Source organism: Ricinus communis, chromosome 6 (assembly GCF_019578655.1).
Source record: "Ricinus communis isolate WT05 ecotype wild-type chromosome 6, ASM1957865v1, whole genome shotgun sequence".
Taxonomy (NCBI): domain Eukaryota; kingdom Viridiplantae; phylum Streptophyta; class Magnoliopsida; order Malpighiales; family Euphorbiaceae; genus Ricinus; species Ricinus communis.
Window position 1 is genome coordinate 22,726,960 of NC_063261.1, and position 23,406 is coordinate 22,750,365.

At 32.4% G+C, this 23,406-nt stretch overlaps 3 protein-coding genes across 5 annotated transcripts; 2 read left to right on the forward strand and 1 right to left on the reverse strand.

The window, feature by feature from the left end:
• The first annotated feature begins 3,404 nt into the window (after positions 1-3,404).
• Positions 3,405-7,300, forward strand: LOC8287489 (serine/threonine-protein phosphatase PP1 isozyme 4). Its single transcript, XM_025158261.2, has 4 exons — positions 3,405-3,994; positions 4,624-5,183; positions 5,274-5,498; positions 6,882-7,300. The coding sequence occupies exons 1-3, from the start codon at positions 3,793-3,795 to the stop codon at positions 5,460-5,462; spliced, it is 951 nt and encodes a 316-aa protein (XP_025014029.2). The 5' UTR covers positions 3,405-3,792; the 3' UTR covers positions 5,463-5,498; positions 6,882-7,300.
• Positions 7,301-8,763: 1,463 nt separating this feature from the next.
• Positions 8,764-15,705, forward strand: LOC8287488 (protein NEDD1). Of its 3 annotated transcripts, none has more exons than XR_007216461.1 (11): positions 8,764-9,167; positions 9,463-9,575; positions 10,215-10,475; positions 10,574-10,678; positions 11,124-11,189; positions 11,365-11,586; positions 12,494-13,069; positions 13,470-14,084; positions 14,261-14,437; positions 14,517-14,805; positions 14,993-15,705. XR_007216461.1 is itself a non-coding variant. In XM_002524194.4 (10 exons), exons 1-10 carry the CDS (start codon positions 9,011-9,013, stop codon positions 14,622-14,624), a joined length of 2,400 nt encoding a protein of 799 aa, XP_002524240.2. In that variant the 5' UTR covers positions 8,764-9,010; the 3' UTR covers positions 14,625-14,983. The 3 variants fall into 3 exon arrangements, 1 of the variants encoding a protein (XP_002524240.2); XR_007216463.1 differs by having other exon boundaries at positions 14,998-15,705; XM_002524194.4 differs by lacking the exon at positions 14,993-15,705 and having other exon boundaries at positions 14,517-14,983.
• A 946-nt stretch (positions 15,706-16,651) lies between these two features.
• Positions 16,652-22,597, reverse strand: LOC8287487 (putative disease resistance protein At1g50180). Its single transcript, XM_015722402.3, has 2 exons — positions 19,281-22,597; positions 16,652-16,866 (listed from the first exon to the last, which is right to left on the reverse strand). The coding sequence occupies exons 1-2, from the start codon at positions 22,215-22,217 to the stop codon at positions 16,807-16,809; spliced, it is 2,997 nt and encodes a 998-aa protein (XP_015577888.2). The 5' UTR covers positions 22,218-22,597; the 3' UTR covers positions 16,652-16,806.
• Positions 22,598-23,406: the final 809 nt, after the last annotated feature.

The following is a 23,406-nucleotide window of genomic DNA, read 5'->3' on the forward strand; positions in this document are numbered from 1 at the left end:
AAATCTTAAAAATAACTTCTTGTTTCCATCAATTAAAATTTTGGATGTAACATGTGAAAAATAAATTTCACAAAAATAAGTATCTATAGCTAGTTAACTAACTCATGTATAACATATATATGGATTAACTATTTGATTTTGATTAAGAAGTTCATTTCTATTCTTATGGAGTATAATGGATATATAGGTTGCAAACAAATACATTTAAACTTATGATTTTATAAACTCATGCCACATATATATATATATATTTATTTGACATTTAAGTTAAATGAAAGTCAAAATTATCAAAATCTAAATTGATTTTCTCAAAAAAATTCTTTAATATCATATTGTTTTTTCTTGGCTTAATTAGTTTTGAATTCATTGCAGATGTGTTTTTGGACTCATCTTTAAGAGTGTACGAAGAAACTGATTGAACCAAAAATTAAAATGCAATCCAGTTAAATTTGAAGAAAAAAATATTGAACAGATTCTATAATTTGATTTCTATTTTTATTTTTCTATTTCTCAAGCTTTCTTTTTAATTTTGGATTTCAAATATCAACGTTTTTTTTTAATTAATCCTCAATATTATTTTTATATATTTAAAATTTCAAATATTGTTATCCATTATATGACTATCTTATCTTTTTATTATTTTGTTTCAATTTTTTTTCTCACTATTGGAATGGGCTTTTATCATGTAGTTGCCGAAAAAAGAACGTACTTGATTCAAAATAAAGTCATATGTCTCACCAGAAAAGTCATATGTATATACATGTTATAGTTTATACTTGTTATTTTTTTAATAATATTATTATTGTTGTTGTTGTTGTTGTGGCTGTTGATGATATTAGTTGTTATATTATTAAAAAATATTATTGTAAAATTGATTAAAATAAAAATAATAGATGTGATGATAAAAAAAATTGAAAACTTAGTACCATTTGAATATAAGTGGTAAATTTTAATATTTAGAAAGCAATTTATCTAAAATTAGGCGTGATGTGTTAGGTAAGTAGAATGTTGATTTGAAACTCTACCTTTTACATCATAAAAAATTAAAAATGAGTACCGTTGCTTATAATAAAAATTAAAATTACAGTATCAAGGATAAAAAAAAAATTATGGGTGCCAATTGGGTATAAATGGAAAAGCTTTGAAACCAAGAGACTAATTTATCAAAAATCAAATAGCAAAGTTAAAAACCATTTTTGAAAATTGTCTTGTGACCGTGTCGGCTCGGTGGTCATAGGAGGTCATTGAAGTTAATTATCAATAATTAAAATATTAACTAATATATATTTAGCTAATTTATATATAATGTTTTTCATAAACATGTAAAAATCTTAAAAATAACTTCCTGTTTCCATCAATTAAAATTTTGGATGCAAAATATGAAAAATAAATTTCGCAAAAACATGTATCTATAGCTATTTAATTAACTCATGTATAACATATACATGGATTAAATATTTAATTTTGATTAAGAAGTTCATTGCTATTCTTATGGAGTATGATGGATATATAAGTTGCAAACAAATACATTTAAACTTATAATTTTATAAAGTCATGCCACATATATATATTTATTTGACATTTAAGTTAAATGAAGGTCAAAATTATCAAAATTTAAGTTGGTTTTTTCAAAAAATTTCTTTAAATATCATATTGATTTTTCTTGGCTTAATTAGTTAGTATTTTGAGTTCATTGCAATTGAAAATACTTTTAATTAGATGTGTTTTTGGACTCATTTTTAAGAGTGTACGAAGAAACCGATTGAACCAAAAACTGAAATGCAATCCAGTTAAATTTGAAGAAACAAATATTGAACAGATTCTATAATTTGATTTCTGTTTTTATTTTTCTATTTCTCAAGCTTTCTTTTTAATTTTGATTTTCAAATATCAACGTTTTTTTTGAATTAATCCTCAATATTGTTTTTATATATTTAAAATTTCAAATATTGTTATCCATTAAATGACTATCTTATCTTTTTATTATTTTATTTTAATTTTTTTATCACTATTGGAATGGGCTTTTTATCATGTAGTTGCTGAAAAAAGAACTTATTTGATTTAAAATAAAGTCATATGTCTCACCAGAAAAGTCATATGTATATAAATGTTACAGTTTATATTATAATTACTATTATACTTGTTAATTTTTTTAACATTATTATTATTGTTATTGTTGTTGTTGTTGTTGTGGTTGTTGATGATATTAGTTGTTATATTATTAAATAATATTATTTTACTATTGATTAAAATAAAAATAATAGATGTGATAATAAAAAGAAATAAATTTAAAAATTAGTACCATTTAAATATAAGTGGTAAAATTTTAATATTTAGAAAGTAATTTATCTAAAATTAGGCGCGACGTGGTAAGTAAGTAGAATGCTGATTTGAAACTCTCCTTTTCACGTCATAAAAAATTGAAAATGAGTACCATTGCCTGTAACAAAAATTAAAGTTATAGTATCAAGAATAAGAAAAATAAGTTATGGGTGCCAATTGGATATAAATAGCAAAGCTTGAAACCATGAGGCAAATTTATCAAAAATCAAATGTGATGTGTACATGAGTGAAATGCTAATGTAGAGCTTTAAAACTTTGTATATCACATTATTAAAAATTAATAAATTATTATTAAGTACTCTCGCAAGTAATAACAACTAAAATTTTAGTACAAAAATAAAAAAAAAAGTTAAATTGTTAGTATCAATTATAAATATAAACAAAATTTTAGTGTCAGTAAAATTATTTTTTGATATTTCTCACTCAAAAACTAAAATTAATCGTGTTTAATAAAATTTAAAAATTAATATAATTTATAATGGATTACATTTTAATAAATTACTCATTCTATCAGTTCTGTTTTTAAAATATTTTCTTATCAATTAATAGTAGAATTAACTTTTTTTAGTTTAATTGAATGATATTATTTTTATTAAAAAGTATAATACTGACTTATTTTAATACAATTAATTTTTATAATTTTATACTATAATAATAATTATTTTAAAATTTTACTTAATAATCAAATAATTATAATGTCTAAATTACATTATTTGAAATTAAAATGTTTTTATCATTTAAAACTTGATTCCTATTTTTTAAAATATTTTATAATAAATACAATTAAATCAAATATAACTAATTAAAATTTTATTTTATTATTATAAAATTATTTCTGTTGATTTACATAATTTAAAGTAGCATTCTAATTAAGACGTATTTAAAAATAAATTATATATTCAATAGTATTTAACATATTAACATAATAACTAATAAAATTTTATTAAATATTTTAATTTATAAATACTAGCGATCGAATTTCAATTACAAACGATGACACTGCCAATTGAATAATTCTAATAGAGCAAGTATTCATGTTTTCTTTTCTGTTTTTGTCTTTATAAGTTATGTACGGCATCGTTTAAAATAACCTGATCCTTTTCTTTCTTTGCCCAGAATTATTATGGACTCCTCCGTCGCATAGAAATTGCAGTCATCTCCTTCTGCCATAATTTTTTAACACTTCATTTTCATATATAAACAAAAATCAGTACCTTCATCCTATTATTTTTATTTTCCTTCTCTTCCCCACTCTTTTCCCCGAGAAAATCCCTTTTTTCTACCACACCAAACAAAAACAAAATTTTCAAACACGCAGAGTTTAAACCCAGAAAAAGCTTATAAAAGAACAGGAACCAACATCCCCACAAGAAAAAGAACCCAAATATTAAAATCTCTCAAGAACTCTTTGACCATTCTGATTTCTAGGGTTTCTTTTTGTTTGATTAGATGGCAACTCAAGGGCAGGCTTTTATTGACCCTGCCGTACTGGATGATATAATTAAACGGTTAACGGAGGTCCGGTCAGCAAGGCCAGGTAAGCAAGTGCAGCTATCAGAGGCAGAGATCAAGCAGTTATGTGTTGCTTCTAGAGATATCTTCATGCAACAACCTAATTTGTTAGAGCTTGAAGCACCCATTAAGATTTGCGGTATAAAATCCCTAATATATTACATTATTATTATTTATTTTTTGTTGGGTTTTTAGGGTTTTGTGGGATTATTTTTTTATGGGTTATTTTTTGTTGTGTTAAATTGTTGAAGATAATGTTTGTGGTTGGTATAAAAATGAAACCTTTTCTTCTTGTGTATGTGTGTTTTGTTGTATAGTTGTTAACTTTGGCATGGTACATTTGCTCAAATTGCCATGCGTGTTCAAAATTTAAGGGTTTTCTTTGGAATGGAATTAGGGATGGGTTTGAAATGTGGTGGTTTCAATTGGGTAATTATTGGGTTATTTTTGTTTCTATATAAAACTTGATTGACTTTATGTTTTACTGTTTCATTGCTAGCAAACTAGGTGAAGAAAAAGTGAAGCTTGGATGTTATGTAAATCTTACAATCTTCCATCCCAAGTAGTGTAGGTGATTAAGTGAGTTTGGAGTTCTTCTATTATATTTATGACATGAAAGTAACCGCACCGTGAAAATGTATTATGGTTCCCATTTTAATTTTGAAGGCTGTCACCATAGGCGTTATATATTTAGAAATCAGTTTGATTATTGCCTATATTTTTCAGCTCTGACCTTCTAAATTCTAAAGATTCTTCTTTGTATTTCAGGTGATATTCACGGGCAATATAGTGATCTATTAAGGCTTTTTGAATATGGAGGTTTTCCTCCTGAGGCAAATTACTTATTTTTAGGGGATTACGTTGATCGTGGCAAGCAGAGTTTGGAAACTATCTGCCTTTTGCTAGCTTATAAGATTAAATATCCTGAGAACTTTTTTCTTCTGAGAGGAAACCATGAATGTGCTTCAATAAATCGGATATATGGATTTTATGATGAATGTAAGCGGAGGTTTAATGTGAGGCTTTGGAAATCCTTTACTGACTGTTTCAACTGCCTTCCTGTTGCGGCTCTTATAGATGATAAAATATTGTGCATGCATGGTGGTCTTTCCCCTGATTTGACAAACTTGGATCAGATCAGGAGTTTGCCTCGGCCAGTTGCTATTCCAGACACTGGTTTACTATGTGACTTGTTGTGGTCGGATCCTGGGAGAGATGTTAAGGGATGGGGAATGAATGACCGAGGAGTTTCATATACTTTTGGTCCTGATAAGGTGTCAGAGTTCCTGGCAAAGCATGATTTAGATCTTGTTTGTCGTGCACATCAGGTTCTTTACATAAGCTCAGTTCTTTTTCATTTTTTTTGTATCATTCTCTATCTGGATACTAATTTCATAATATACTTTTTCTTTTTCTAGGTTGTGGAGGATGGGTATGAATTCTTTGCAGACAGGCAACTTGTCACTATTTTCTCAGCTCCCAACTATTGTGGTGAGTTTGATAATGCTGGTGCTATGATGAGCATAGATGAAAATCTGATGTGCTCCTTTCAGATTCTAAAGCCTGCCGAAAAAAAAGCTAAATATATGATGCCAAACAAAATATGATAGCTGCAGCATGCTTGATCCCCAGTCTTTACTCAGGTCAGCAGAATAATTTTTTTCTTAGATTTTATGCTGATGCTTATAGACCTCCTAGATTGTGTATGCTTTCTGTGGTTTATTCATGCTTCTCGTAACTCTTGCATTTTCTAGAAGTTATTTATCATTAAGTTGAAAGTATTGTTGTTATCACTTCTAATGCAGATGTATGAGTGTGCACACGTGCTACAGATATAAACCTTAACTCAAACTATATATTGCAATTTCTGGTTCTGTAACTGTCATGAAGCCAAAAGAAAAAAAAAACTAATTAGATCTAATTGTCTTTAAAGTGTCCCTAAAGATCTAGTTCTTTATAATCTGACATCAAAAGTGACACAACTTCTAGGAAACATGACCCTCCCTGCACAAAATTGGTGGTTTTAAGCTGGATTTGGGTCTAGCCATCTCCCTCTGATGGGAAAATTAGAGAGGGATTCCTAAAGAAATTTAAGTAGACTATTTATTGGATTGGAAATGCCATACCTGTATAGTATATAGAGAAAAAAAAACGTTCTGTAAGAGGTGACCTTGGCACAAGGCTTCAGGCTATCCACATGAACAGTTCAGCTCACCTGAGAGAGCTGTAATGCTAATCTTACAGTACTCTATTTGCTTTTGACGTGGGCCTGTGACGAAGAGAACATGCTTGAGGTGGAATTTAAAATCAATACTGTGATGTGTCCCCATGCAAATGAGAATGGCTACACTTTTCATATCTCCATCCAAATGCCTGTATTTTGAATCATTCTACTGCTCAGTTTGGAGTTTTGCATTCATTACAAATTTTATGATTATGGCCTTGGTCCAAGTGCATGAATTTCATAAGCTTGCTCTTCACCTTTTGCTTACAAAGCTCGAGAGGGGATTTTTCTTTTCTTTTTCTTTCTTGTGTTTCCTTTTTCCCCTTTTTGTTGTTTCAGAAAATGTCCTTGATATGTTTTTATGTAGTTTTGATGCTCGAAAGGTTAATAATGGCCATAAACTCAACTAATTTTAACAATTGTAGCCCAAGTCTAAATTTCTGTCTAAGGTGTGTGGTTATACTGTGATTTGGCCATTTACTTATACATATATGCACCAAGTAAAAGAATATATATATACACTGGAATTTCTTTTTTAAAAATCTTGTCATCTTTGACTTTTGTCGCTACCAACTTAAAAAATAGCCATGAGATTCTTACCAGTGTTACAATTGTTACACATTCATTATATTTATGATCTTTGTTTTAAGCTTTCTGATTTCTTGAGCTTACATCGATTGAAATTCAATTGCCATCACTCTTCACTTCAACATTAAAGCAAATTACTGGTATTTGCTTCCACCTCTTGCATCATTGTCCATTTTTGTTTTTTCTTATGCTGGTAATTTCCCCAATGTTGCAGGGAAACTGGCTGAACCTGAAGATTGCCAGTTAGGAGTCTTCTAACTTAGAAGATGCGGGGGTGCTTGTTTATGCTTATTCCCTGGTTGTTGGGGTAAAGTTTCTACAAAGTCCTATCTGGAAGTTGATGCTGCATGGTGTACCAAATGCCAGAATTCAGTTTTTTTTTTCTTTGCCCATTTTAGTCTCTTTTACCTTTTTTTCTCCTGGTAGTTCTTAAATGGTGTCCTTCTGTACATAATTTTAACATGGTAATTCAAATGTGTTTTTGGGTTTGGGCACCTCAAAGGTTGCTACATTCACCACCCCAAAATGGCTTCTTATTTCTTTGTTTTTTTTAATAGATTCTGGTGCTTGTATTGTCGCTTGGGCATATTTCTCATGTTAGAGATGCTTATTTTAATTTTGGGTATTGGTTAAGATGCTATGTTCTGCATTTCCACCAGTCATCCGTTCCCATTGCTTTATTATACAGCCTTTCTTCAACGTGGAAATGCAAAAAAGCAACACGGGTCGAGTCTGACTTGAATATTATTAAATTTGGCCAAGATGGAGTATTTCAGAATTAGATATGATATTATCTGCAGGTGCTCATCATTAAATTTTCAAGTGAATTGAAATTACAAGACAAGAAAAGAAGTTTAAAGTCTAATTATTTGAAATCTCAAGGTTTTGATGAAATACAGTACAGTGTTATTTTCGATCAACATGCTTTTTTCTTTTCTCTTCTTTTCTGGTTACAATCATCCAGATTATTTCTGTAAGTTATATATGCCAAGCATTCAAACATAGCATCACTTTCTTCAGTTTCTTCTCTGCTACAGCTGTGATTTTCACCAAATCCTTGTTCTGAATACACTCGAAAAAAGGACTAGATTATGTAATGATAAAACGAAAAAAGAGTACTTACAAAAAATATATGACCCCTTATTAAATGGGTCCTACCGTAGAAGAATCAAATTTTTTTTTCACCCTCAATACTAAATATAAATAAAACTTCTATAAAAAATTCTACAAAGATGGTTTGGATAAATAAAATTCATCTTATTCTTCTTATTAGTAATTATATAGAATTTGAACAAAAAACAGATAGAAAATTATTTTCATTTTCAACAGAAATTGCTTTGAGTTTAATAATGGCTGAATAATATTTGAAGTTCCTCTGTTCCAATCTCCAAGAGAAGCCTGAGCACACGAGAGCTCTTTTGTCAGTGATGCAGCGGCATGTTTGGGGGGGGGGGGGGGGGGGGGGGGGGGGGGGTGGGGATTGCCCTTGGCAAGATTGCACAGTGCTCTTGCTGCCATTGCTTTCCTTTTGGTCTCCATCTTGGGGTCTTCCGAATTCCCTAAACCCTAAAACTTTTACTGAGAAATGAAAGATTTTGTTGAGGACGATGATTGTGGTTTTGCCTGTCATCCTATTCGTTGACTGCCTTTACCTGTGGGCATATGTATGCATCTCATTGACTTCTATTGGAAGGGACTGATGTAGCACACACCCTTCCTTTGTACCCCCCCCCCCCCCAAAAAAAAAACCTATAGAAAGTGAAAGAAATATTTTTTTGCAAAGATTAGTTCAATTAATACTAAATAGTAATATTTTACATTAAAAAAATCATTTAAGCAATTTTGAAAAAGAAAACTATGAAATCTTTAAAATGCTACATATTAATAGCTAAATTTATTGCCAGAAATAGACCCCAAAATTATTTAATAAAAAATAAATAAATTTTATGAATTTAGGATTATAAATTGCTTTATTTAAGAAAAACCAAAATATAAATTCAACTAAACTTTTAATTATTTTTCAAAATTGCAAAAATAAATAAATAAATTTATCCAATAAGCCACAAGTATAACAACGGACAAAATAATTAAAGCAAAGGAAAGGCGCTCACTTTATAGTAACCCCCTCTCTCTCCACTCCCATTCAAATTTAATTTCTTTCAACAGACACCATCCTCCAATTTCTCATTTATCCTTGTGGGGTTCTATTACTGTTTTTTCTAACAGAGATTCAATATTTTTCTAAATTCTCTTTGTCATTGTAATACTCAAGTGAAAGAAAGGCTTCAATCTTGCTATAATCGCATTCAATTGCTCAATTTTAGAGGTTTCAGATTGTAAAGGATGATTTTACCGGATCCATCAATGGGGTTACTGGCCGCTAGTGGCGGTGATACAGTGAAGCTATTTGATGTATCAGAGGAGGAAGGAGATCGTTGCATCATGAGTTACGCTCCATCTCCGGGTTGCCTGGTTAACTCAGTCAAGTGGAATCACACTAGTCAGTCACTGGACATTTTGAATTTAACTTCATATTTTTTAGCAATTTGTTTCTTTTTTCTTTTTCTTTCGGTTTAGCTCTAATTACTTGGTTTCTTGTGAATTTTTTTCTTTGTTTAGTTTGGTAGAATCTGCATTTTGTTGTTCTAGGGTTAAGTTTGCTTCTTGTTTTATTTTTTAAATGTGAATTTTATTTTAATTATTGCTTAGTTTTGGGATCAAAAAAGAAAAGTTTGCTTAGCAATCAGAGGTTGGTTTTAATTTGGATTTTATTTCTTTTGTGATCATATTGGTAGATTTGGTTGTGGCTAGTGCTGGAGAAGATAAGAAGATATCTCTATGGAGGAAAAAGGGGCAGAGTATGGGGACTATTCCAGTTGCTGGGACAGATAGTGGAGATAACATTGATGTAATTCTCTTCAAAGTCATTGATTTTGCAATTATGTCAGGGCCTAGATTTCATATTGCTATCTTCTTTCTTTATATCGACTAAATGTTGATGAGAGGTTTCATTGGAGGGTCTTTATTGCTTCCAAACTGTTATTACCGTCAATATTATTTCTTTTGAAGAAAAGCATGAATGTAAAAGCGCATGTGTATGGCCACCTTACTTGTCAGGAACCTTGCATGTGAATTCTATAGAATTGGTGGAATGAGGATTAAGCAATAGCATTGTTCTGTTTTCTAGGACAGAACTGAATGTAGGGGCAATTATTTATGCAAGACCGCTGTTGTGTGCTTCAAGCATCAACGATTAACCTGTTAGAGATTTAAACAAGGAACAGAATATATGCTTAGGTTGTTTAGATTTCTTTATATTCATTTATCCTTTGAGCTGTAGTGAAAGAAGATCCGCTACTATATCTGTCTGTATCACATGCTACATTATTTTGTATTAATCCTGGTTTAATGCGTCTTATGCTTTGTCAATATGTTGTTCTTTTCCAAATACTTCTCATTGGTTCTCCTGTTTCTCACTCCATTCACACTGTCAAGAAAGTAAGATTTCTTCATTAAATCTGTAATAGCTGAAATTTTTAATTTCCAGGAATCTATCTTGGCTATTAGCTTTAGTCACAAGGGATCGAGATACTTATGCTCAGGAGGAAGTGGTCAAGCTGTAAGAATATGGGATCTACAGAGAAACCGCTGTATTAAATGGTTGAGGGGTCATACCAGTACAATAACCGGTGCTTTATACAATTGCAAAGATGAGCATTTGGCTTCTATAAGTCTAAATGGGGATCTTATTCTTCACAACCTTGCATCTGGTGCAAGGGCAGCAGAACTCAAGGACCCTAATGAACAGGTTGTTTATTTTGTTGCATTTTCATAGTGCCATTCTGGTGTTTATTGCATAAAGTTTCTGAATGCCAAGCTTATTGTTCTGTGGATTATTAAAACCAGGTATTACGTGTGCTTGACTATTCAAGGATTAGCAGGCACCTTTTGGTGACTGCAGGTGATGATGGATCTGTACATTTGTGGGATACAACTGGTCGCAACCCGAAGGTTTTTATTCTTCAAGCTAATACATGTATAGAAGTCACACAACTAGTAATATGACAGATTCACTTTCGTACTTAAGTGGAACCTTGATATGTAATGATCTTACATCATGTTAGCGGTACTTGATCTGTGGGCTTAGATCCTGAACATCCCTTATAAAGTTTAATGTCTAAATGACCACAAATGAGTATTGAATGGAGCATACAAGAGTAGGAGAAACCAAACGGATATTTCCTTTTAATTTGCCTCAACTTACTTTTCCAGAAAATATTGCAGCGTCATATAAATTAGCAAGAAAAGTTTTTCAATTCGAACTCGTTTTTCAAATTCACCAAGTCACTATGGTTCACAATTTTCATACATTATGGAGATTATATTCTAGAAAACTTTTTCTTCACCGCTTTATGTTAATATTTTTATATATAACAATGGCATTTCACTGTCATAGGTTTCTTGGTTGAAGCAACATTCTGCCCCTACAGCTGGCATCAGCTTCTCACCATCAAATGACAAGGTCTCATGTTTACTTTGTTGAGTTGCAGTTCTTCGCCCCCTCCCCTAGTTCTGATCATATGAGCAAGAAAACTGAATTACTTATCTGCTTTAGAATGGGGAGGCTTATTTGAGGACATGATTTGTGGTAAATTAGCTGACCATTCTGTTCTTTTAAACATTTTTTACCTGTACAGATAATAGCTAGTGTTGGACTGGATAAAAAGTTGTACACTTTTGACGCGGGGTCTAGAAGACCCTCATCTTGCATATCTTATGAGGCACCTTTCTCTTCATTGGCATTCAGAGATGATGGCTTGATTCTAGCAGCTGGAACTAGCAGTGGCCGGGTGGTATTCTATGATGTTCGTGGGAAACCACAGCCTTTCAATGTTCTTCGTGCTTTTAGCAGTTCTGAGGTAGTTTCATCCAATTCTTTATGCTGACTACAACTTAACTTCAGTTTCTAAACTGTTGGACTTAGGCACGTTACACTTCCTACATATCCATGGAAATGAAAAAAAAAAAAAAAAGGACAGCTGTAGGTTAACATTTTATATTTGGACTCAACTGTTATCTTTACTTTATGAAGTGATTGGTGGTATATAGTATGTAGATGTAGGTCTTGTGAGTCTGGTGTGTGAGAGTGAAAACTTCTTGTTAGAAGGATGGGTATGCTTGGACGCATAAGGTATATGTGGGGCTTATAAGTGAATGCCTGGGAACTCGTTGACTGTTTCTGTCTAGTTTTGTGCTTTCTGAGTCCAGCATTTTACAATTCTTTACTCCATTCCTGAATATAGTGCTGTATAATTAAAATTAATAGCAATGGAGCTTTTTTCAGAAGAAGTTACAATCAGTATAATTAAAATTAATAGCAATGGAGCATTTTTCAGAAGAAGTTACAATCATATGCCATGCCTCTATCATTGTTTCATTTAGGAGAATCATACATGTCACTGCACATGAGTCATATTCTTATACACCTGAGTGTTAAGTTTGATAATTACATTGGTCAAGTATGCTGATTGAGTGGTTGTCCCTCTTGCCCATTAGGATGATTTAATTGATGGGTGACTTATTAGATGGAGCTCCAAAGAGTAATTAATGGAACAACAGCTGCTGGATATAGTAATTGTTTGGATATGACAAGTAGGTTGGCAGTGAAGATTTTTAGTGGGAAATGTGTCCCTCGTTTTTTTATCTGTCAGAGGTGCATGCAGCCTTTGTATGCCATCAATAATTTGACGAATACATTGATCCAAATCTGAGTTTTAATGTTAGTCCACATATTCAACTAACCTTGGTATTCATGGTATTCATCAGGCTGTCACAAGTTTATGCTGGCAAAGATCAAAACCAGTTGTGGTAAATGAGAGCAATTGCACTGCTGAGACAGCCCTTCTGGGAGGTGCTATTGAAGATTCAATTCTTATGCCTGACCCACTTCCCTCTGTGACATTATCAAGTGTTTCACTATCCACTGTGGTGTCAAGTTCTCGTAATACTGGTCGTTCCAGTCTTTCTATAGAATCGTCATCTCTTACATCAACCAGCAGTGGATCTGCATCAAGCATTGCCAGTCTATCTTTAGCAGAAGAAACCCCACACCGGAACCATCTATGGCTAGGTGGAACATTGTCACGATTAAATGCTCCACGTTCTAGTTATAATTTTAAGGATGACATGGACGTGTTTTCGCCGGTTGTTGATGTCCAGCCTATCACACCCTCACTTGATAAGCTGTGGGGTGATAATGAGGGAGCAAAAAAAGATAATCTATCGGTTGATAAGAAGCCCTCTTCCTTGTTTTCATCATCCAGCAGGAGATTTCCTTTTTCTGAGGACGGGGCAAATGATCATCCTATATTCGACTGGAAAACCAGTTCAACTTCCAGACAGGTCTGATATTATTTTTCTTTTTAAACTATATTTACAGTATGCAAATTTGAGAAGTACAGGATAGGAAAGTGGTCAGCACCACAGGGAATCTTATTTGTTCGTTTTGCTTTATTTGCTCCACTGTCATATGGAGCAACTCACAATTGACAAAACCTTGTGCTCGGTTGTTTTTCCATTGGAGATTTTATACGATCTATGACCATTGAAGGTGGTTTGCCATGTTATCTTTTGATCAGAACAGCTGACTGGAACATTTCTGTAAAAATTTGTGGTTTCTCTTTAGTAACTTCTAGATTTCCTGAATAGAGTTGAGCTGATTTTGATTTCCCTAGTGAACATGTTGTAAGATTTTTAAATCTTCACATATGACATTGATATGTTTTTTGCATATTTTGTGCAGGATGAGACCCGATCTTCTTTATCATTGTTGGGGGGATCTACTCCTTCTCCATCTTCAAACAGTGAAGAATCCTCCATCACTCCTCCAGAGGCTTGGGGCGGTGAGAGAATATCAGATAAACTTGCCCACCAACGCCAGCCACTTTCTCGTTTTGGAATGCTGGCTTCTGGGGGTTTGACATCAGGGTCATTGTTTTCTGGTTTGCAAGATTTGTCCTCTTCGACGAGTCAGACAATTATGAGCTCATTGGCGAGTTCGTACTTCAGCTTTCCAAATATACGCACCAAAGATATTTCTATAAATCAGGAGACTTTAACAGGACTTCCAGAAAATAATACTAGTTCCATATCTCAATCTTTGGGTACAAAAAGCAACATAGGACCAGCTGATGCTGACCTGCCAGGACCAGGGATTTTTACACTCCCTCGGAAGCTCTCTTCTTACGCTGAGAGGACAAGCACTGTTTCTTCCTTTGGTGATGGGACATCCCCAGCGGTAAACTCACCAAAAATGAAGAAAACAGGAGCTGAAACCAGGGAAGAGCTTTTGAGTAGCTTGCTGTCGAGGTCTGACACATTGGCTGGGACTGAGTCTGGAAATCTACCAATAATGAATGTATGTATGCTATATCACTTCGATATACATTTACTTGTGTTTACACTGGAAGGAATAAATTTCCTGCTGTCAAAGAATAGTCAATACATGCTTTATTGTCATTGATGCCTTCAATGTTGCGCATTGAGATTATCCTTCATGTTATTGTGACTACTTAGTTTGCTACATGATGACAGGGAGGAATGTCACAAGCAAATAAAGCCCTTCAGCTGGATCCACAACAGGGAAGTTCCTTCACGCTTCAGCTTTTCCAACGTACTCTCCAAGAAACTCTTGATTCGTTTCAGAAATCCATCCATGAAGATATGAGGAACCTTCATATTGAAATTCTGAGGCAATTCCACATGCAGGAGGTATAAATGTAGTCTGGTTGTTAATTTACTTGTTTCTTGCTGTTTCTTTGCAACGTAATATTGTTGTTGAAATGAGCAGATGGAATTTTCTAGTGCGATGAGCTCAGTTCTGGAAAATCAAGCTGAACTAATGAAAGAAATTAAGTCTCTTCGGAGAGAAAACCACGAGCTTCGCCAATTGCTTTGAGATATAGTGAAAGCTGTATTATTTTTTGTGATTGGTGATGAGTTCTGGAATCTGCTCGATCGAATAGTTCTGCACTTCATTTGTGGCCTTCTGTTCTGTAGTAAATACAGTTGCTTGCTGAAAGTTTGGAGAAAGGATAAACATTGAAGACGAGGACCACAAATTCAATGCATCATTAGAAGTAAGATTCTTATCCCTTGAACATGTAAATAGACGCTTATGAAATGAGAGCTTTTGATTTCAGTTGGTTTAGGATGAATTGCTGGATTGATTTATAATTTTCAGGATTGCATCTTTCCCATTTAGTTAGGTAACGCTCAGAGTAAATGATTGGATTGTCCAGAAGTTTGAACATTGTTTCTTGACAGTGTAGGGATTCAGTTACATGGAGCAAATAAAACATAATGGACAAAGAATCTCGTTAAAGAAAAAAAAGAACATTATCTTTCAATCACGCCGGTGTACAATCACTATTCTGCAAAAAAGAAAAAATGCTCACCTTCGAGTTTGCAGACTCTTCAACTTTCTCAAGGGTAGAACATGATGGAGGGTATGTGGCGCACCTTGTCAAAGTCCTCTCCTTCTTCGTTGTTTATGACTCGAATCCTCTTCTCAAATGCTTCTGGCATTCAACGAACATTGAACTCTTGGAGGGTACCCACAAACTTCAATCCTTCTGGAATTTTTCTCAATTCTCTTAGATTATCTATGTAGGCATGGCATTGCACCTTCTTCTACCATCCATTCTTCTAGTTTATCTAACCATTCAAGTTTAACAACTTCAATTTGAGGAAAACTGTAAGCAGAACATGCCATTACAGATCCTTTGTATGAATCTCCCTCTAGGGACAGAAACCTCAGATTAAGGCGCTTCTCTAGAATAGGCACTGGGTCTTGCCTCAATGAGAACGACACAAAGTTAACTTAGTAAGTCTTGGAGGTAGATAAACTTAGTAAGGCTTGGAGGTAGATACTCAAGGTTGTGATGCAAAGATCGTACATCTTCAGCTATCTTTCCCTCACTTTTGCCAGTTGATGACAATGACAAAGGATAAAGAAAAGGTGGGGCTAGTTCTTTTCAGGTCTTTTTAGGGACAAAGTTTACTTGTTTTCTCTCAAAGGAACTCAAACTCAATGGTCCTTTAAGACCTGAGAATTCTAATACCAATTATATATATATATATATATATATATATATATATATATATATATATATATATATATATAAGAGAATTGTTAGCAACTTGATTACAGAATTTCACTAAAAAAATTAACTTTTAAAGAACTTAATAGAATGATTATAAATTAAAACAACTGGCCTAAGTAATCTATTTACTTGAACACTCAATTTGGCGAAAATACGAGTAAATTAAGAGAAAATTTTATAAAGTAAATAAATATAAGATTTTAGAAGATAAAAGTAGAGTTTCTAATTTTATTTTATCTAAAAAAAATGGATGATAAAATAAAAGATTTAGAAAATAGTAAATAGTATACAGTTTTTTAAACTATAAATCTTAACTTTCCATCTACTAATTTGGGTTGAGGTTTAAAAATTTTAACAATCTGTAAAGAAATCCTAATTATTGATTAGAGGTTGAAAACTTTATAAAACCGTTAAAAATCTTAAACAAAGTAGAGCTAATCTATTTGAATATCGTCATTATTTGGTGTGACATGATTTGAATGTCATAAATTTTACTTTTAATAAAAAAAAAATTATTAATTTTTTAAAAAATTTATATAATCAATGAAATAAAATATAAATATTGCTGAATTTTACACTTAAATTGTAAGTAGATGTTAAAAGAATAATCTATTATTCTACTAATAAGTTTTTCATCAAATGACTATGATTAAATCTAAACAAGTAACTGCCAAACAAATTACACAAGGACAAACCTCAAGACCTTAACAAAACAAAAGATAGCTGTCAGATTCTACTTTCCTATTGTACTCCTACAGAAAATGTGTATCCAAGTTGTAATTGTTACACAAATGTAAAGTTCCTAGGTGGTGTCAAACAATTGCACTCAAATAATAGCAAGAATTTGCATTAAATTGCATGGCAAGAAGATAAGTAACAAGAAGTTGGAAATTACAGACAGTAATAATGTGGTAAACCCCAGACAAATTTGAACAAAGTTTATCACTGCAAAATGCACACATGATCACTTCTCCATCAAGTGCATTCTGGGTCCTCTTCCAATCCTGAGTCCTCCTCAGATTCTGGCTCCTCAACCTATCAGGGAATAAACACATTGTAGAAATAAAAAAACTTTTAGTGTTTGATCATTTACAATATCCCTAATGTTTGCATCTATCAAAATTAGCAATTTCAGATCCCATACTACCATCAATAAAGAATATAAAATCTAAATGATTGAAGTACTTTAATAACATATTGGTTAAACTATTCAAGGACTCCATAAAATTGAAACTTTATATGTTAGATTATGATTTAATTTTAGGGATTCAAGTATAAGGAAAATTCTCAATTCTATGATGAAGAACTGAATCATAGAATCATTAATAAACCTCAAGTATTAGAAGTAGTAATTTAGAAGAGCAAGGATGCCATGCAAGTGTATTTCAGGGCAAAGCTCAATTTTTTATATATTTTTTTCTTAATAATTTTCCCTTTATGAAAGCTTTGATGATCTCTAAACCTCCTAATAATGTGTGGATATATATATTTACATGTGTGTCAGTTCCAACAGTATGTTGCTGTAATTTCAGAATAGGAAAAATTATAAGTTTAGTATTTTAACTTTTTTTTTTTATTTTAGTATCTAAATTATTTTTTTATTCAATTAAGTATTTGAACTTGCTAAAAATGTTCAATATAGTGTCTCTAGCCGATTTTACAAGTTAAAGTGCTTATTTGAGTTATTTTAAATAATAAATTGACTTAAATATCTTCCTTTAAAATAATATCATCTTTTATTTTTCATCTTTTATATTTATTATTTTTATCTATTTTCAATAGTAGTTTTTTTAAAATTTATTTATTTTTCAAAAGATTGAAAGAAAAAAATAAAATTATTTTACTTTTCTCATTCATTCAAATAAAAAATAAAAAAATTAAATTTTATTTACTTAATTTTTTTATTTTCGTGCATACACCTCAAAAATTAAAAATAAAATATATTCTTAGTGAAAAGTAAAATATTGTTTCACCTCAAAACAATAAGAGAAGAAAGAGAAAGACATTAAGTATTCTAAACAAATAATTTTTAGAGATAAAAAAATGATTAGTGAATCTTTTTTTTTTAAATGAGTAAAAATTAAAAGAATTAATTAAACATTTTCTTTACTGCTAAATTTTTTTTCTATAGCAAGTAGAAAAAATATAAAAAAATAAAAATAAATAAAAAAGGAAAGAAAAAAATAGAAGAATTATAAATAAAGATGAATAAGAATACATAGGTCATTTCATGTGTAAAATGAATTAAATTATTATTTTAATCTTTAAAATCTACAAAAGACACTATAATATATATAAATTAACAGGTTCAAACATTTGATTAAATAGAAAAACAATTCAAACACTGAAATAGAAAAAATAAAAAAATTAAGACACTAAATTTATAATTATCCCTCCAAAATAAATATAATCATGAATTGTTTTATTAAAAAAATACATAATGGAAAAAAACATAAAAATTGGAAAGAAACTATCTAAAGCTAGTATACTTACTCATCACACTCTTAATTTTTCACCTACCCAATGTGGAAAACCCCAATACCTCAGATTACATTAGTAACTCAAATCTAAACTCACCATTTTCCAGCACAATATCAAACAAACTGTAGAGGGCACTTTTTATTTTTATTTGCTCAATGAGGGTCCAAAGTGATGGCTCCCTATAGACCAACACATTCAGTTTTATAAGAACAAGGCTGCTAAAATACATATGCTATATTACCGAAAATGTAATCATTCATGTTCAACCATTTACGATGGTGACAGAAAGGGAGAATTAGATTATTTTGGTGAAACTAATGCAGAAATATCTAAAGAAAATTCAGAGATAATTTGATGTGAATAACTATAAGAACAATTCTAACTAGAAAAGGAAATGAATTTCATATTGAAAAATGCACCCCAGTAAACACAATTGTTTATATGGGTAAATATTTCAATTCATTATAAAAAACTTTTTGTCATATGTTTTCATGTGGTTTCAGTTTCTAATTATTTTATTTTTTTTCACAAAATCTTCTAACTCTTTTTTTCAAATTAAGTTATCTAAAAAATTTCGTACAATTTTGAATAACGTCTCAGCCAAATTAAAATATATTTTAAATTTGTTATATTGGGTGCCGCATTACTGAACAATTTAATTCATTATGATTCGAATCAAAATCTAAGATATATGCATTTTACTAATGGTGTTGATTCAAGTATTAATTAATTAAATTTTTTGGTGATTTAGCATTTGATATATGATGAATTTCGAAATCATATTCTTATTTCGGCTGATCCGTTGTCTAGAATTGGTCAGAATCTCTTTAAGTAACTCAATCTCAGACTAAAATAAATGGTTTGGTACTAAAAAGAATAAAATTAAAAAATTGATAGTAAACACAATCATAGTGCAAGATTTTGGTACCAAATGAGAAAATTACTGATAAAAGGAAAAGAATTATTACCTTGTGGCCCCATGAATAGCTGACTGAGACGGAGGGTATGTGCCGCACCTTGTCAAAATCATCTCCTTCTACTCCCTCTATCACTTGAACCCTCTTTTCAAATGCAGCCATGTCAGCGACTTTCAATTCTTGGAGGGTAGTGACAAACTTCAATCCTGTAGGAATCATCCTCAGCTTCCTTAGATCCTTTAAATATAAATTCTTGAGACATTTCATTGAACCTTCCTCTATTTGCCAGTATTCTAATTCTCTTAATTTGTCAAGTATAAGAATCTCAAGTTGAGGAAACCCATTGACAGAGCAGACCATTTTAGACCCCATGCATGAAAATTCATCATCCAGTGACAGAAACCTCAAATTAGGCAACTTCTCTAGATAACACATTGGATCTTGCTTTAGGTGAGAACAGGACAAAATTAACTTTACTAGGCTTACGGGCAGAGACCCCAGGTTGTGATGGAGTGATTTCGGATCTTCTGATATGCGCCCCTGTAGCTCTAGCTTGGTGAGATGATTACATCCTGAAAGTAATTCCAAACTTGGAAATGACTTTTCATTTGAGATGGACATCTTCAATGAACGAAGGCGGCCTAAATTGATGGAATTCAGGACAATCTCTACTTCCTCAGGCTCTTCGAAATACACTCCTAAATTCCGAATATTAGTCAATTTGAGTACTGCATCTCTTGCAATAAGATTCTTAGCCCGCATCCACTTCAAAGTCTCTAGGTGTGCTAATGTATCCAATCTCAATCGCCCCTCAAAACAAGGATTTACTAACACATGTCTTAAATTTTCCAATTTCCACAGCACATCAGGTAAACTTTGCAAAGAATTATTTCGTACGTCGAGGGTGTATAAACTCTTCAAGTTACCTATGGATGCTGGTAAGGATGTGGAAACCAAAAACATGCACTTGGTGGTTACCCATAATCCGGTATCGCTTAAACCAAGATATCTCAGGTGAATCAAATTACCGATTTCTCTGGGCATATGATACTTGCTTAGATATATATTTTTCAGATTCAAGACTCTGAGCAGTTTAAATTTCTTAATAATATAAATTTCTTGCCCCCTGGTGATTCTATATTTACCTTGATCAACAAAGTAGTGAAGAGAACGAACATGAGGATCGCTACCTTTGACCAAGGGTACGTAGAACCGCTTACCAGCATTGTCTCCCGATATGCGAGGGTGAATAGCAATTCTTCTAGCTCTGCTTGCTGCTGACTTGAGAAAATGGGAAGAAGTGTTTGTTGCAAAACTGTCTCGATGCTCTATGGTTCCAGCGAAATTCTCATCTCTTGCCTTTGATATACACATATCTCGCATGAGATCATGGACACGGAAAGTCTTGACACCTATTCCAGTGTGGTCTCTTTCACTCACTTGAACCATGCACCTACTAACAAGCTCTTCCAAACAGTGTTCAGCTATATCTTCCATGGTTATGTCTGTTTCTGCTTCTGGCTGTGCTACAAAGCCTTCAGCAATCCACATTCGAATTAGTGACCTCTTCTGAAACTCCCAATCCTCTGGAAATTGGGAAAGATAGAGAAAGCATGGCTTCAGGTGAAAGGGCAAATCATGGAAGCTCAATGCTAATATGCCATACACTTCTGCATACTGATTATGCTGTTGCAGGAACGTGGTGAATTGAGCATTAACACTCCTCTGTACTATCTCCCATTCCTTCAATGTCTTCTTCGTTGCCAATAAGCCTCCAAGTACGACAACCGCTAAAGGCAATGCTCCACATTTTTTCACCATCTCCCTTCCTAGCTTCTCAAACTCGGGAGGACAGTTATTCTCAGTGGCAATATGGTTGGGAAATGCTTTCCTCCTGAGAAGTTCCCAAGCTTCATTACTTGTCAGAAATGGTGGTTCTACAGGGGAGCTCCATGGATCAGCAGAAGAAGCAATTTTCTTGTTGCGAGTGGTGAGCAGAACTTTGCTCCCCTTTTTCCCATTTGGGAAAGCACGTTTCAGACAGTCCCATGCTTCATTACTCCAAATATCATCGAGAACCACCAAGTATCGCTTTTCCTCCAACACTTTATAGAGCTTTTTAACCAAATCTTCCTCTTTCATCCTTTCCAGCATGGATTTGAACATATCTTCCTCTTTTAATGTCTCCAACTTAGATGCAAAAGGCTGTTCCCCTTTCATTATTTCTTTTCCCTGTTCCGTACTTTCCAACTTTGATTTATCTGCAGCTTCTGTCAGGATTCTAACCAGCAAATCCCTTACGGAGAATTGTTGAGACATGAAGGCCCAAGCATAACAGTCGAAATGTTGCTTCACACGATTGTCATTGTACACTTTTTTGGCAAGAGTGGTTTTACCCAGCCCTCCTATTCCAACTATAGAAACAACTCGGAGTCTCTCTTCTTCTATCATCAACTGAGCCTTAAGATCTCTTATGACTGCATCAAAACTGATAACATGCTCGTCCTCATCATGTGGGTAGGATCTTCTCAATCGCTGTTGCATTTCACTAGCAGAACTAGACCATTCTCTTTTAGCAACAAATTTGATGTCATAAGTCTGCAAGCTTGAAGAAATATCACAAATTTTGGTGCGGATAGATTCGATCTGATTCCGAATTTCATGAATATGAGGAACTTTCTTGATAATTGAGGTAAATCTCTTCATGATTCCACTTGCTCCTTCTCCTCTACCTGTTGCAGCTTCAAGAATAAATGTCTCTATAACATCCTCAGCATCATAAGCAACACCTCTAATCTCAGCTACCCAGTTACGAACGCGCTCATCTTGATCTTGCCTGCGGTCTGCATCTTTCAAGAAACACAGTATCCGTTTTAATTCTTCTTGCAGACGCGTAACTTCCTCCTTCACACCGCTGAGGAAAACTGCTTCTTGAATAAGCAAGCCGTTGATTCTTTGAATTGCTAAAGAAACAATTGCCTCTGCCATTCTTTTTTCTTCCTAAAGCAGAAATGAACAATGAGGATTTTTCTCTTTTTGAAGCTTTAGCTAAGGGAACCGAAGCTTTTCTAAACAGCCTATTGGTCCTTTCTCACCCTGCATAGTTGCATTGCATTATATGAACGATGCTGAAATGCTCTAATCTTTGTTGTTATTAAATCAATATAAAATAACGTTGGGACTTCCACTTATTTGTTATTGGCCTATTCTCTGTTAGATCAAAACCGTCCATTGGTCAGCAAGAAGCTACAGCTTGTTTAAGATCTCGTGACGGTCAAGATTCCGTCCAGATTACGGGATTTTATAATCTGAACATGGCTGAGAACTGTTCAAAAAATTAAAAATAAAAAAAAAGCGTGGGAAAGAGAAATAAAATCTCAATAATTTCAGTACGGGTTACCATGTCCATCCGGATTTTGTTTGTAAGTAATTATGTCAATTCTTGTTCACATGATACCATAATATAATGGTTTTTATGATGTGACGATATAATGATTTTATAAAATTATTTTTAATATTTTTGGATTTTACTTTTGATTAAAAATGTAATTAAATAAGTAAGAGTTGAGATATATTAAAAAAGGGAAACATTCTTTTCTAGACTTGGCGCATATCCATGTTTATATACCAAATCGATAAATAATTGACATGTTTATTAATTTGAAATGATGAAGTATGTGTCAATCATCCAAGACCAAAGTATAAAATACTCATACATATATATCATTCTCCTATTAGTTATAATATATACATTAAGTATACGTAAAAATCCCCTAGTGGAATATTTAGTATTTTAGGTAAAATATATCCATCCAAAATTTTAGAAGCATGTATTTAATACTTGCTTAAATCATTTTAATTAATTATTAAGTGAAAAAAAAGACTACAGTAACTTTCTATTAAGTCTAGTTAAAATTTCAAATTTTAAAATTTAATTCAACTATATATTCCATTCTTTTTTATATTTTTTAAAAACACTTATTTCATTAATAAATTCACCATCTAATAAGAAAAAAAATTAATTAATAAATTATTTTCATAAACATAAACTGAGTTCTTATTTGATAAAATTATTATCTTTCTTTCTTTGTTCAAATTAATAGAAATCAAGAAAAAGATCAACAAATATGAAAATCTTGATTCAAATCTCATTTATTTCAGTTGTCATGTGATACGT